This window comes from Eucyclogobius newberryi, unplaced genomic scaffold, assembly GCF_026437365.1.
Source record: "Eucyclogobius newberryi isolate DKJ021-1_F unplaced genomic scaffold, fEucNew1.0.hap1 SCAF_15, whole genome shotgun sequence".
Lineage (NCBI taxonomy): Eukaryota > Metazoa > Chordata > Actinopteri > Gobiiformes > Gobiidae > Eucyclogobius > Eucyclogobius newberryi.
In genome coordinates this window covers 15711831-15727406 of record NW_027315779.1, presented here as the reverse complement: position 1 = coordinate 15727406, position 15576 = coordinate 15711831, and the positions used below count along the sequence as shown (strand labels likewise).

General features: G+C 40.0%; 1 protein-coding gene across 2 annotated transcripts in view; it reads right to left on the bottom strand.

Annotated features, from left to right (window-relative positions):
- Positions 1–15576, bottom strand: part of ephb4a (eph receptor B4a) — a 36291-nt gene that overhangs the window by 17019 nt on the left and 3696 nt on the right. For both annotated transcript variants that reach the window (XM_072446253.1, XM_072446254.1), the window contains exon 2: positions 1034–1104. In XM_072446253.1, coding sequence (XP_072302354.1) covers positions 1034–1104 — 71 coding nt within the window. The remainder of the gene's footprint in view (positions 1–1033; positions 1105–15576) is intronic.

The window sequence follows — 15576 nt, the reverse complement described above, 5'->3', positions numbered from 1 at the left end:
CACACGCAAACTTGTAATAACAAATATAATATATTAAACATGAAAAAGATCCAGACTTTATGTTTAATCCTCGAGCTATTCTGCAGTGAGTCCTCCCTGCACTGGGAGGGTCCCGGCTCAGATACCACAAGAGAAAGCGAGCAGTCGTCATATTCTTTCTTTGTGGCAGTGGTTCACACAGAACGCTCAGGGGCCAAGGCACATCGCAGCACCGTACAGTATTGCTGTGATGTGCCTTGGTCCCTGTTTTTTACATGGCAGAAACAGCTCTGAGTCATGGAGCTATTGTGCACAGGGTTTATTATGATCCGACGTCTAAACCAATGGCGATGAAAAGTAAAAGGGAGAATAGACGTGAACTTGCCAAAAGCTTGAACCCCTTCCCACAATGTTAATGAAATGAAAGCACTTTTTCAATTACAAAAAGCTCACACTGTGTGTCCAATCGCACCCGTCATTCAGCACATTTTTCATTCGAGGACAGCTTTAAGAAATTTAATCAAGCCATATTTTTACTCTTACAAATGGGACTTTTGATATACTGATGCAAATGAAAGGCGTCTGAAAACCAATCATCTTCCTCCGTTTTGGATTCAAAGGCGCAGACACGTTTGTGGAGTAGCGAGTGTTTCCGTCCTGTCTCAGATATATCCTTGCTAGCGTCATTCCAACCCTTTTCCCTTAGAGTCATTAGAGCGGCGATTTTGGTCACTGATTCTGCTGGCACACAAATCCTTAGCAACCACTACTCAGCTGATCACGTTACAAATAGGTCTTTTTCTGACTCAAATGTTCATAACTGTGGGCGCTACGTATGGAGGCCAAGGCTGATGGGATATATCAAAGCATCTGTTTTTAATACACTCTGAGCCCAGTGCACGCCCTGTGTTTCTTTTACTCTGTCAGTTACCTGCCATATATGGAGCTCTTTTATAGACAAAGTAACAAAGGACCAGCTGGAAGCCAAAAAGCCCAACCATCATGAGGTCTGTGTTAGGAATACTGATAACAGACTGAATCTTGGGTTACATACCTCAGGCTTGGCATGTGAAAAGATGGTCCATCTGAGATCCGACGTCTCTGACTTGGTGTTCATCAGGACCTCTGCGGAGGAGATATAAAAAACATGTGAGGCAATGTAAAAATGACACACAGTACCCACAATTCCACAACATCCAGGGAAATGTAATTTAAAGTCGTTCTGAGAACATATTTTGGGACCCAAGCTGCATACCAAGTAGGTACCATGGCTTACACTGGGATTAGGAGAGAAGATGGAGTTTCTCCAGTCAATTACATCTACAGGAACATGCTCACCACTACCACTTTAAAATAGTCTCCCCTGCATCCATTTGTTTCTGTTGCTCTGCCTGTGCTGTTCCCATGCGACATCATGCTCCCGGTTGCTCTAAACCAGGCAAAATGAGTCTTTTGTCCACAGAGAAAGGGGACACAAAGTGAAAACAGGGTATTGACAAGGCTCACACAGACACAAACATAAAGACAGGGGGCAAAGAGAGGAGACAGGAGTAAGAAAAGATTTAAGCCCTCCCCAGTCACTATGTGTGATTACAATAGAATTGATTTTTGTAATCTTTTGAAGGGCAGGCTGCTATGATTCAGGATCCCAACAAAACGCGGGACCTTACTGCATGCAAGTCGGTGCAGCCAGGTGGAGGTGAAAAGGCTCCTTTAATTTGAGCACATCTTTTTCCAGTGCTGTCCGTGCAGATTACCTGAGCTGAATTGTGACACGTATTTGAGCTGATGGGATGGCGCTCCTGTCACACACGGCTTTTTAACATGTTCCCTGTTCCCTTCCAAAGCTCATCTGGAGGGTTGACCCCTTAAGATTTAACCAATAAACAGGATTTAATATGCCATTCCTGTGCCATGATGAAAGATTGTGTGCATGAAAATGGGACGCGTAAAGAAATACGAGTTTTGATGGAGGTTTATCCGTGAGGTTATTAAGATGTTTTGTTAAACTAGACTTTCCATAAAAAGTTCAGGAGTAAAGTCTGGCGACCTAGATTCACACTACACCGGCTCACGCATTCCCAGCTGCTCAAACCAAGACTTTCTGTGCACCAAATTTTCAATGAGTGATACTTTTTCTTCCATCGGTGAAAGGATCGAATACTAGTAATATATACTACTGCGACTAAAATGGAAGCAGACGATTTCTAGTGATGACCCAAAAAGATGAAGATATTTTTTCACTCATTTAAATACTACAAAATTGGAATACATTCAACAGATATTTACTGTATTTATTGCAGCATTAAATTTAGATGTTAAAAAGCTCAGATTGATTCTGGACAACGTGGAAGTGTTGCTTTTCTCCTCTGTTTACAATGTGTTGGTCCCACCTCCCACGTTCTGCCACATGCTCTTTCATTTTGTAAAACATCAGCTCCGAACACAAGGCGGTCACTACTTCATGGTAAATATGGCTTCTATCGAGAGACGGTCTGTTATTTTGCTTTCGTCATATCATTTGGGCTCTTTCACCAATTTCCAGAGCTGCTTCGATATTAAACGCCTGCTTGTTTTCCCCATAAACCTTTTAATACAAACTAATTTACAGTAAAAGATGGCAGAAGATGAAATGGTGCGTGCAAGTACGTGACTCTAAGGATTTCGTTACACCATAACGACTGCACTGATCACTCAATCCCACCCACATCTGTTCACTTCTCGTCCCCTGCTAATTTCGTACATTTCACACCAATTCAGCTCCCTCCCTCCCTCCTCCTCCTCCCCCATTAGTCTCTTCTATTCACTGAATAACTTGAATGTGTCTTATTAAATTATACAATATTAGTGAGAATTCCACTATTTCAGCCGGAGGAGAAAGGTCCTGTGCAGAATATAAAGGATGTCTCAACATCATTAAAGGAAGAGAAATGGAGGATACAGAAACCAAATATAATATTACACAAAGTAAAAAAGAAACAGAAGAGAAGATGAAATAAACATTTCCCTCTTGTAAAAAATGATTACCACATATATTTATTCAGATATAATACAATCTGCTGTACTTTATATTGGGGTTCTCAACCTTATTTCAGTCACGACCCCCACAATAACAAGTGTTGGCATTTGCGATCCCCAAACACAAAAATACACAATACTGCAAGGCAATGAAATAGTCAAATGTCTAAGGAAATGGGCCTAGGAAATACATTTAGTAGCCAAAAACGTCTCTATATTATCCAATCTATATTAACCACTGCATTTGAAGCATTTCAAGCCTTGTATAAGACTGATCTCAGAAATATAACCGACCCCCAGGTTGAGAAAAACTGCTTTATATGATAGGTTTGTTAACACAGCACATGACAGAAAAATCCTATATTTCTAATACTGCCTCTTGACCAGGTTGCTGTTGTACATTTTGTAAATGAGAATTGGTTCTCAAATCAACCTACCTGGATAAAAAAGGTTAAAGAAAATAAATACAAATAATATAACTGAAGATTTTACCAATACCAATATAAAAATCCTCCCAAATCATCAATCCTGAACATTTTTCCTCTGATTTAAAAGTAGATATGTAGTAGACTACTTTCTTAGTCTGTTTCAAATTACTTTTACAGTACTATAATATTTTTGGATAGAGATATGTGGGGGATGCAGTTAATTGGCAGAGGCGGGTAGAGGACCGTAGCCAAAATAAATACTCAAAAAAATTTCCAATGAATGACACAAGTAAGAGTACAAATGTATTTGGGGAAAACAATTCCCCAAATACATTTTAAGAGTAATTGTAAACGTAAGGATGTAACTGGAGGTAACATCTGGTTTATAATTTGAAGATAATGTAATTGGAAGGACAAAATATTAAATAATGCACACGGTCTGGTATTTTCAAAGGTCAAACCACAAAAATGAGATCATATGTGAAGGAGCAGTGCAAGAAACACAACATGTTCCATGTAGTATAGTCAACATAAAGCTCTTAGTCTTGTATACTCGCTAACAGTATTGGACCATCATTCAGACCGGAGATGATACATTTTGCATATTGAGTTCACTTGACATAAATTTGAGAGCACAGTTTTATAATGCGACTCTCTCGTATGCACACCTGCCCGGGTTTTTGAAGAAGGAAAAAGCACCAAGCCGCGGGCATCCTAATCACTGTTTATCGCCACTCTGTCATTAAGGTTTATGAGTCCGGATACGAGAGCGTGTCTATGAGATCCTAAGTGTTTCTTATTCTGTGCAGGCCCAGCTTGCTCGGCCCTTCTTGCCTTTCACTCAAGCATATAGACTGGAGTTAAGAGAGAGGAAGTCGCCGTTTCCCCCCTGCATTCTTTCAACAGCGCCGGGCCACACACCGCCGGAAAATTGCCCTGAGTGCAAGAAAAACTGAGAAACAATAAGGATTCGTCATGCAGCCATATTTACCGCCCAAAACAAACAGTTGTACAGTAATTACAGTACAATTGGCAGTGTATTAGAAGTAGACAAAACAGAAATTTGAAACTCCCGTCAATATTGAAAGATAATGTTTTTTGATCGGTTAGTATTTCAATTGACTGGCAAAATGTAATGCAGCAGGAAAGGCAATAGCTGTAAACAAACTTCTCCTCATGGCACAAGCAAGGTTTGCGGTTTTATTCTGGATTTGGTTCAATTTAGAGCTAGTTTTCTTCCATCCTTCACAGTTATTCTGGTTATAGTCATCCGTAATAAAGGATTTCAGCTTAACTAACTAGAATAAATAATGTAATTCTGATTCGGGTTAGCCATTCACACCACCTTGTAAAGGGTTTTCATTTCCAGCTTAATCTCCGTCTGAGGCCAAAACATTTCAGATACTTGGTGTGAAAAGTCAGAGCATAATTGACTTAACGATCAAAAGGGACTTGACATAGTTTGGTTCAGCGTCAGAGCGGTCCCATGCAAAAGGACAGTATTACATTTTGGGAACCATTGGACACAACAATAGCGGGTGTTGTACAGTTCTTTCTTTTAATGCTAACCTGAGCCTGGATGGGTGACAAAGGCGTATAATATGCAGCAAATCCTACTCCCTCGCTCTCTATACAGTCGTCTTGGGGCTTTAGACGATTGACCTCGATCATCAGAACCTATTTGATGTGAAGCTCTGTTTTTTATTATTCACACTTGAAACTCCTCCCCTCCAGCCTCACGCTTCAGTGGCTCAGCGGCGCATTAGGGAAAGTATAGGCCAAGGCACATTTGCAATGCTTTGGCAACAATTAGGCTAGATTTTAATTAAAGAAACAGAGTGCCAATTAGGCTTGCAACTCGGAGGGAAAAAGAGGCAAGTTGAAGATGTTATAACATTTAGAACATTAAATCAAGTGGAGAAAGTGTTTATCTAAAAAGGTATTATATCATTAAATTAACAACCAATGCAGTAACCATGAGTTTGTAGGCCATTTTATTCTTTGAATCTTTCATAAACAACATGCAACACTTGAGAGAAATTATCATTATCCTAAAAGGAGCACAAAAGGTGACATGAGACTTTGTAAAGTATTTTATAAATCTGCAATTCCAATGAGCTCACCGGAGAGCCGATGTTTCTTTACTCAAAAGATGCCTCGATGAATATTTGTCCCATTTCCTGAGGGGGTAAAATAATATTTTATACACGTATAAAAATCCTCAAGGTATCACTCAAAACCCTAAGTGTCTCAAAGATTAATGGCAACGTGCGTTTTAAATTCTGTAAAGCTAATATGCTAACACCACACAAGCTTTGGGATGTTCTGGAGCCTTAAGCAATTCCAAACCTTCATTTAAAAAGGATTTCACATTGGTCATTGTTTACACATTTTGATTACAGTTGGATGGATTTACATAGCAATGAATACAAGCGCTTTGTACAGCCTTGGTCGCTTTAGTTATGGGCAAACACTTTAATACAACACAAAGACAGAAGTGACATCCACCAAATAAATTATATATGTTTTACCTCATACTGATCAACCCCATTGTGTATTGAGTTTTATATTGTCGTTTAAAGAGGAAATACAAATTGCTTTCAATATTAATGACTTGAAAATAAACATTACAGACTTTGAATCATTGCCATTTAACACAAAATATTGTATAGTCCAATTTCTTGTACTCTGCTCCAAACCACATGCTGTTACCGTCAGAGGAGCGGCTCTAGACTGCTCACTTAAAAAGACCCAAGTGCTAAGCAGCTAATGAGCACGCTCGGGTTCAGGTCAGCTTAGCTTTATTTGGACATATCACATGAGCAAAAATCTACCAAAACTTTATTTTTAGAGCGCCACCAACAAGTACAATTTTGGACTCAGACAGCATTTTTCTTTAGACAAAAAAAACACACATATCCTGACTGCAAGGCCAATGACTGTTCCCAAAAGTACAGGCGGAGAGGTGCTGTGCATGTGCTGCCAGAAAAAGAAAACTGTCAGTACTTCTATCAAAAGAAAAATATAAACACATTTATATTGAGTATATAACTAAAACTTTAACTTTACAAACAAAAAAAATGGTTTATGTTGTAAAAATAACTTAGATTTACGTAATATTGTCTGACTATTGTTATCTGGGTACTCCAAAAAACGAATAGAAAAATACATTTTTGTCAAAAAAAATCAACCCCTAAATCTACGTAACATGAATAACATCATCTTTTAAGTATTTAGTGTGTCCCTTTCTTCATCTGCCTCATGTTGTCAATAACATGTGGTGGAGAGTTAGATACTGTTATTCAAACGTTGTAGTTAATTCTTCCCATTCCCAACTGTAGTCAAACACAAGGGGAAACGTGATGCAAGGAATCCCCTCTTCTCTTACATGAATGTCACTTTTAAAATGTACCACTGTCCTTGGCCTCAGGGGTTAACCACCTTCAAACACACATTAAACCTGCCACTCCAGCACAGGGACCTTCCCGTCACGTGTCTGCATTGTTTGGGAGTGGAGCGTACGCATGAGGACATAGATGTTTAGAAGTTAATGGTCAGTATGTGGCTTTGTCAGAGTGAGTTGTGTCTAGAGGGGTTAGACCTCAGTTTCCTGCTGCTGCTGTTCTTTTCCTGTCTCCTGGTCTTTGGTGGAGAGGCAGCCTGAGCCAAATATTCACATCTTTCAACACGGTAACTCTACAAATCACTCTTTAACCCTTATACTACTGTTTAACAAAGGGCCTTTGAAGTCTCTCTTAATGTATGGAGATGGGAGGAGAGAGGGGAGCGGTGTTAATGGTTGACGACGCTCAGAACGTTTACATGAAGAGGATGCGGTTACTATCATGAATGCTTGAGTAAGCCCACATAGCAAGGATTCATTTAGAGCAAACACTACTATATTCCCAAACCAATGTGACTATGGGAACGTTTTGGTATTAACCAGTAATGCTAATAATGCTTCAGATAACTGGAGAAGCAAAAAATTTCAAATGTTCTTTTGCTAATACTAATTGTAAGGTCCAATACTTTGGTTGAACATAATATAATCAACATCAAGGAGTTGTACGCTCGGTTTGAGCCATTGCCAAGATTGGCTAAAGAGACGAGATCAGAAACCAGTTATACATTCAAAATCAATATGCAAATCACAGCAGAGTAATATGCTATTGATTTAGTAGTTTCTTCACCGTGGGGCCACTACACAAGGAAAGAAATGGGCATTGCCAAGTCAGAATTTGCATCTCAAATCAACAAAAATGGCTAAGAAAAAAAATGTTTCCCCATTTTTTAATAGTTCTACACAAAAAGATTTAAGGCCACATTTTACAATGTTTTATGTGCATTGTCCCTGGCAAATAAACAACTACCATAATTGCACAAGAGATAAGTGAATGTAAGAACATAAAATAGATGGTTCCACAAAGATAACTAGAAATACTGGACTTATACAATGACTTCCTGTCTTTTGCAGCTGTAAGACATTTACAATATATATATATGTTTGTATAACATAAACAACACTTCTACTTATCTTCTTACTACGTTCATCTTAACCCTTTCAGCTGCAGCTGAACAAAAGCCTTTGAAGCCTCCTTGACGTATGGAGCCGGGAGCTGAAGGGAGGTGTTAATGGCCGACACTGTACTTCTCACTTCTACATGTGAATGTCTGTGGGTGCTTGGTCGGTGTCCCAGCACAGGAAGTGTGGCCTAGATCAGGGAGGAAGCCTAAAACTGGACAGTAACCAAAGACACCCATGGCCCGAGCTGGGAATTGCCGTCGCTGACCCAAAGCAGAGAGGATTAAGTACACATCTCTGATAACTGACCTCTGAATCTTTTGGCTCAGGTTTACACAGTAAGTTGAGTGCCCAACAGACACACTATGTCCTCAATGATTTCCCGTATTTGTTTTGGATTTGAGGAAGCAGACTTTTCCCCACTACATCAATCTCTAGGTTAAAAATCAATAGCAGAGTAAAAATAAATTCTTCTTCTTTAGGCAATAATAAACAAGTGAATGTGAGATGTCTGGTTTTGTTCACATTTATGTTTGTAGTTCAGGGAAAATAACCATATTAATCTAGTCTAATTTTAGCATGGGCATTTTTTTACAAAAGGAAATGGTGGAACAAAGAAGTATTAGAGTGAATAGAGGGTGTGAACAACAATTTTAAGTAAACAGTCAATTTGTAAAACAAAATGTTCTGTGTGTAAATCTAGAGCCATTTAATTTAAACACAAAGAACATGTGTCTGATGCTAATGAAAATTTACAAAACAAAATCAAGAATGAGGTCACAGATGCCAATAATTACTTAACTAAACGTATCTAAAATACAAGTGGTTTAATCTAAATTTACAACATGCTGTGCCCTTGGTGTAACCTTTCCCTCAAATGTTCATAACAAAAACTGAAGATAATTGTGTGTTTTCTAAAGCTCTCACAACATGTTTGCACACCTGCCTCAAAATCTAACGCAGTGTTGTATGTAAGGAGGGAGGTATTTATTCAGAGTTGAACTTTGTATAAAAAGGGGGTTAACTGAGGGTTAGGGGGAATTTGAGACATACTTGGTTCAGTGGTGTTTTTGGAGCGCCGCCTACAAGTAATGAGTTTTGACCCACGGTGTCAACTGCTCAGCGCTGCTTGTACATCTTGGACTGCATTTTTTTTTAGACAAACAAAACACACATAGCCTGACTGTAAGGCCATTGACTGTTCCCAAAAGACCAGATGGAGAGGTACTGTGCATGTGCTGCAAAAAACATCATACTTGGCCATCTTATTTGGTTAGTATAGTATGGATGCTCCGATCCAGTTTTTTCAGTAACGATACCAATACTTGGGCTTTAAGTATCTGCCCATACTTGATATCAACCGATTCTGTGTGACTTTCTTCGAAGCTAGTTACATGTTATCAAAATGCTCCTAACATTTTAGAGTTGGGCTAATATTATTATTTATAATAGTCTCTATGCAACAACAAACCAGCTGAAAATAAACCTAAAAAGGCTCTTGATCAAATTATGTCATATTTGTTTATTTAAGCCTCTTTAATCTTTAAGTGCATTAGTTTTATTTGCATTTTCACAGTGCTTCTAGGCAGTTAACAAACCAAATCTGTTCACAAACATAATTCTGTCCAATTTTAGTACCGTATGTAACCTCTGAACTTTGACCCAGGCTGCTTCCATTAGCAGTTGATAATGATGCAAACAATGCTAACAATGCTAGCGCTACATGACGTCTTTTTGTGTGGCAATAAGAATAGTACGGATTGTAAAATAGCAACTGAATTCTACAGGCTCGGAGCTTTAAAAGGTAAGGCACGTTTTATGCATTAAATCGAAAATAGTGCTTTTGAGTAGCACTATATGTCTTTTGTGCAGGGATCTAATGAAACTGAATGGATTATAAAAGAAACGCAGTGACTGAATCCTGTAGGTTCAAATGAAGTATCGCATGACTATAATCACTTAGTTGAAGCTGATAAAAATGTGTCCCCACCAGATGACTGATCAGAATTGGGTAAACGGGGTGGATTATTGATCCATTACATTTTCCAGTATCAGCTCCTTTAACGATATTGTTATTGGTGGATCCCTAGTTTATAGTTAATCATTCCAAGATGTCCCTTATAAGAAATCTTGAAGGCTAAACATTTAATGACCAGTGCTGCGTTGTGAATGATTGATTTGAATGTGTTGCCTTTAGAGCATATTTCTCCTCTTTGGGATATCGATCGAGCCTCGCAGTGAATTCACCTCCCGCTACTTCCAATTATGGCCAGCACTTTTCTCTGGCGCTCTTCAGAAATAACTCGATGAAAACCTAAAAAAGCCTTCGGGAGAACAATGTTGCAGGCTACACCAACTCCCGGGTGGCTGCAGAAACACTGAAGATGGGAAAGAATTAGAAGCAAGTTAAAAGCATTTTCTTGAATCATTAGATTTGGGAGGATGGAACTGTAAAAGACTGGTGCACTGCTGACTTCTGATTTCTAGACTGAACAGTAAAATCTATAACTTCTACTGGCACTAAATAGATATCCGAGGTACGCTTGTAGTATGTGCGTCTCATCCTGATTGATCAAAGTGATACTGCGCAGGACATGCAAACAACGGCTGGATTAAAATTATGACACGCTTGATTTAGTTAAATACAAAGAGGATTTTGTTTTCATATCATTTGAAATTCAAGGCATAACCCTCCTAAAAGCTTGAAAAGTTCTCATTCCTTTTGAGCAAAGACCTTGATGTTCCAGATTAAAAGCAGGTGGATTTGTAAACAGATGTGCACAGATGCGGTCATGAAAAAACAATTACAAAGAGGCATCCGGTTGTTCTTTGGAGGCATGACTTTTTCAAATCGAGCTGGCTGTCAATTAACTAGCTGCTGGGGAAAAACAAAACAAGTCAGCACTCAGCACATCAAGGGAGCTGAACTGTTCCCAGTTCATCACCTGGGAGAGATTTGAGGACAGCTTCCTGTATCATCTGCGTACAACAGGAATATCACAATACTTAGAGTTCAGGATGGTAGTACGTGTCAGTCACGGAACCATTTCAACTCTTTTAGTTTTAGAATTGATTAGTATCTGGGTAAACATTTTTGACATCCCTACAATATGTTTGTGAGGGCTGTGGTATTGTAAACAATATCTTGGTTGATTAAAGACATGCTTTGTGTATCGATTAGTCGACTTAATAGGGTGTGGCATGAAGGGTCACTTTCTGATCTGACCATGCATATGACCCAAACTGCACGGAAAATATGTGATCGACACACCACACAAACACAAACACAAACACTATTGTTTCAGAGGAATAAAGTGGTTTCAATAGTATCGTGATATTTTTCTGTAGCGATGTATTGTACTTTGAAAAGTTGTTATTATGACAGGCCTGACACATAATTCACTCCCAAATCTCCAACTAACTCACTGCATGCCTTCTCCTATATTGTGATCAGTAGAAATCCTTTATAATCCGATAAATAGAATGACCAAAACAAAAGTGTTTGTCGACTGAGACTCCATAAACCGATTTTTCAACTAAAGGACTAAGGGACTACAGTCCTAAGGTTTACAGCAAATACCGTCCATATGTCCTGTAATAATATAAAATACATTGTATATACATTATATATATAAAAAAAATATTTTACAAAAAATATTTCTTTAAGTCTGAAAAGATAATTGACATATCAGGTATACAATGCTACCTCTCACTTCAATGGAAACCTGGGAAACTATTCCTAAGTCTTCAGTAAACCTTCCTGATCGTGCCTGCAGCACTCATTGACTGTGTTCTTTGTACAAGCCAACAACAAACTCGGCGTCAGATTTGCTCTCATCTTCTACAGCAGGCTTGAAGGCAGCTCAGCACAACTATGTGTGTCATCACTACAAAAGCACCCTGGGAAATGGTAAGTTTCCCCTTTCAAACTCTGCTCATCCTTTGTGGCGTTTGTAGAAAGGTGAAAGGTCACGGTCAGACATGGTCCGGACTCCCTGCAATGTGGATACTGCGGACCCCTGTTGTGCTAAAAGCCGGATGATCTTCCTAAGCAGCAGGTGATGCACAGTCTGTCATGTCCGTGGTAGCTTCAAATAATGGGATGTCAAAGCAAGGACAGCTGGACAACTAACAAGTTAATTATTGGCATATGCTGGTCATCTATTATTGATCATGTATGCTGAATTATTGACAATGTAGGGTATTCTGATGTGTACAAGCCCAAAACCACAAAAGATGATGCCATTTAAAGTGGAAAAAAAGACTCCATTTGTAGATAAAGATTTTACTGACAGAACACTTACTAATCCATGAAACGCTCCCCCACCCTTTTGTATCAGTTGCTCTTCATCCTTTTGTTGCACTTGCCAAACTTTTCATTTACATCACCTGCAATGTGGTTGATAAGCCAATTATCGACTTTTGTTGTCACGTTTAGGTCCCACGTCTCATGTTTGTGTTGAGGCATAAAAGAATAGCAGAAGGAGCAGACAAACAGACATCTGTTTGAGGAAAACAAACCACAGAAGTGAGTTTTTAGATATAATCATATACAGTCTGTGACAGCATTTTCAAATCCTGTTTGAGGAGCGACTTGGCGTCACCCACTGCTGAGATCCTTCTAACAACCGTGATCCATGAGCCCCAAAAATGTCTACTGTTGTACTTAAAACAGCCTTTTATCAAAGCAACATTTTTGGAGGAAGAAACTTGCTTAAGAAATGCATGTATCTAGAATCGCAAAGAGCGCACGGTGACTAATCTGCAGTGGGAGGTGGACAGCTCGAAGCCAACAGTGCAGACTCCAGCTAAATAAACCATCCAAGGATTGACACATCTATGTGGAGATACACAGACTGGGTGTGATTTCTCCTTTATTCTGACAGGAGACATATTTGATATAAAAAAGCCACTCTGGCGAAACAACGTATTCTCCCAGTCCGTGCAATTCTACATGGCAACAGAATGTTTACTGAAAGTGGGGATAAAGATAGCTTCTCCTTTGAATTCACATCAGTGGCATCATTTCCCCTCTGCAGTCGTCTGAACATCGATTTCAGCAGGGGGTGAATTTATGAGTTTACAAACTATTTGAAAACCTCACTTTTGTCCAATCACAGGAAAATGAACCACCTCACAACAACAACAACAACAACAACAACAACAACGAGATCTCCACTTTGAGGGGAAAGAGACGAGGAGAGCAGGCAATCAAATATCACAGAGGCAAGAGAGGGAGCAACAGCACAAGGTAGAGAGACTTTGTGCATATGAAGCGGAGAAGGTGTCGAATGGTTCTTTAACACCAATGACCCTCTCCCTTTTGGAGCAGCTGAAGATGTGTGGAGGCAGGAGGGGGGCAGTCTGCTCAGGAATGCCTCTGCCGCTGCCGTATATAGCAGACAGCCCACTTGGTTCAGCGCAGTATATATGAAGACAAGCCCGGAGAGACTTACCGGAGTCGTGCGCATGCATAAAGGTGCTGGCAACTACGCGTAGTGTTGCTACCATAACCTAGTGATTGCATTTCCACATAATACAGGCATATCAAACATGAAGATTTAGGTCAAGTCATGCCGCTCGCAGAAAAATGTCCCGGGCTTGCATTGAACTCGACGCAGGGGAGACATTTTACATCAAGGCTTTTGGATCAATTCTTCTCACACACCCGCACTCAGATAAATTGGCACCGCTATATCATATAATGGTGTTTTTCAATAAAGTAACAACAGCCGCAGAATAATACCTGCACAAGCATTGTTATCAGATCAATTTAAATGATTGATGTGCAATACAGATCACTTTTGTAATTTAATTAAAGGCCCTGCTCTGATCCCTTTCTCTCAAATCGGCTGCGAATATGAATCGGCGGGAGTAGATGATTACCGAATGCAAATGGCAGGCTATATGTATTAAGTTTTATTATGTAGAGTCCTTTCTGTCTAGTTTGGAGTCTTCCCACCGCTCTCCTTGACTCACTTCAAACCTCTGCCCATCCCTGGACGCGAGTGTCATTCTCCTTGGTACTTATGGCTGATAGGCTGTGGCCTCATTCCCTGTACTGCTGCAGCCTGTCCCCATTGTGTCCCACTCTCTGGCAGAGCACCGTGTGGGTGGAGGACAGACCAGCGCTCTCCAAAGTGAACGCCTGACACGGATGTATGGGCTGTGGGGGGGGGTTTGGAGAGGAGCTGGTTGTCTTTTCCTCTCGCCAACCTAACTACCATCCACCTGCAATTGCTCGCTCACTGCCTCATCGCAAGCGGGATCCGAAAGGGTACTTGTGGCACTCAGACGCCTGTTTAATTCTTGAGCAGGCCAATCATCATATTGAGGTGCAGTGGATGACGGGCTTGCAAAAAAAAAAAAAAAAAAAAAAAAAAAAGGGGGGGGGGGGGGGGCGAGGGGGGGGGCGAGAGGAAGGGGTGGGGGGTGTTGCTTTAAATGCAAATCCCTTTCGTATAAAAATCGGTTCCGTTTAAAAGGATTTCTGGGAAGCGATCCACATTTCTACGGCAGGAAGACAGTCAGCAAGAGAAAACAGCATAGCACCAGTCAAACATCAAGGAGACAGAAGACGTGGAAAGAGTAGCAAGAGAAAAGGCTACATGTCTGTAAAAGAAGGGATTGAGGCCCTTAGCTCAGGAATAAAACCACCTCTTTCTACATTTGTTGACTGAAGAAGCTTGTGTTTGAGTAAAAAGAAATTACCAGTCATGCCGCGACTTACATGGCGACAAGTGAAAGGATAACAAGGCCAAGATGGTTTCTAATGTCTTCAGTGACTTCAAAATGAGAAACTATCACAGAAATGAGAAGAATTAAATGTATATATCATTTTTAAATGTGGCGGAAAAAATGCCGTACCATACATCAATTTAGAGAGAATTAGTTAGTAATAAGAATTATTTTAGTATAAGCAGTGTTAGTGATTTCTTATATGAATATGTATATAAATATTGTGATCAACATAAACTAAAATCGTAAAAAAGCAGGAGAAAGCCATTTCCAAGTCATTGTGTGTCTCCAGATAAGGAAAGAGCTTTTATTTGGGCTATATTTACAAAACTACCGCTTAGAATACTGTATTATAACAGTAAAACAGCCTCAAAAAAAGGCAACGCTGCAGTATTGTTGCTCCCCTTCTGCAAAGCAACATACAGATGCAGACGGCCAGACCAGCCGACTTCACCAAAATACCAGCACCAATCAACATTGCAGCACAAGATTTGAATACATTAGTTATTCCTGTTCACAGTGGGGCATTAGCGCAGAGCAATGACGATCGCGGCAAAGTTGTGCTCGTGGGCAAGTGTTGGCGTCTTTGTCAACGTGCTACAATGGTGCAACATATCAGGTAATATTTCAGAGCATTCTGTAACTATGAAAATCACGTCAGCAAAGTTGCACATATTCATGCTCATTAGTCCCACCTTGCCTCTGGCCTATATACCTACAGTACTGGTAGCTCACTTTGCAGACTGGAAGAATTGGTCTCTCGCCAAAAGAAAAGGCGTTATATAACCTTTTTCATTTTGGCTGGCTTCGGTTTTAGACAGCTTCGTGTGGCATAAACAACTGCTGTGTGGAGCTGCCGGCGCTGCAAGACAGGTTGTAATGCCTGAACCC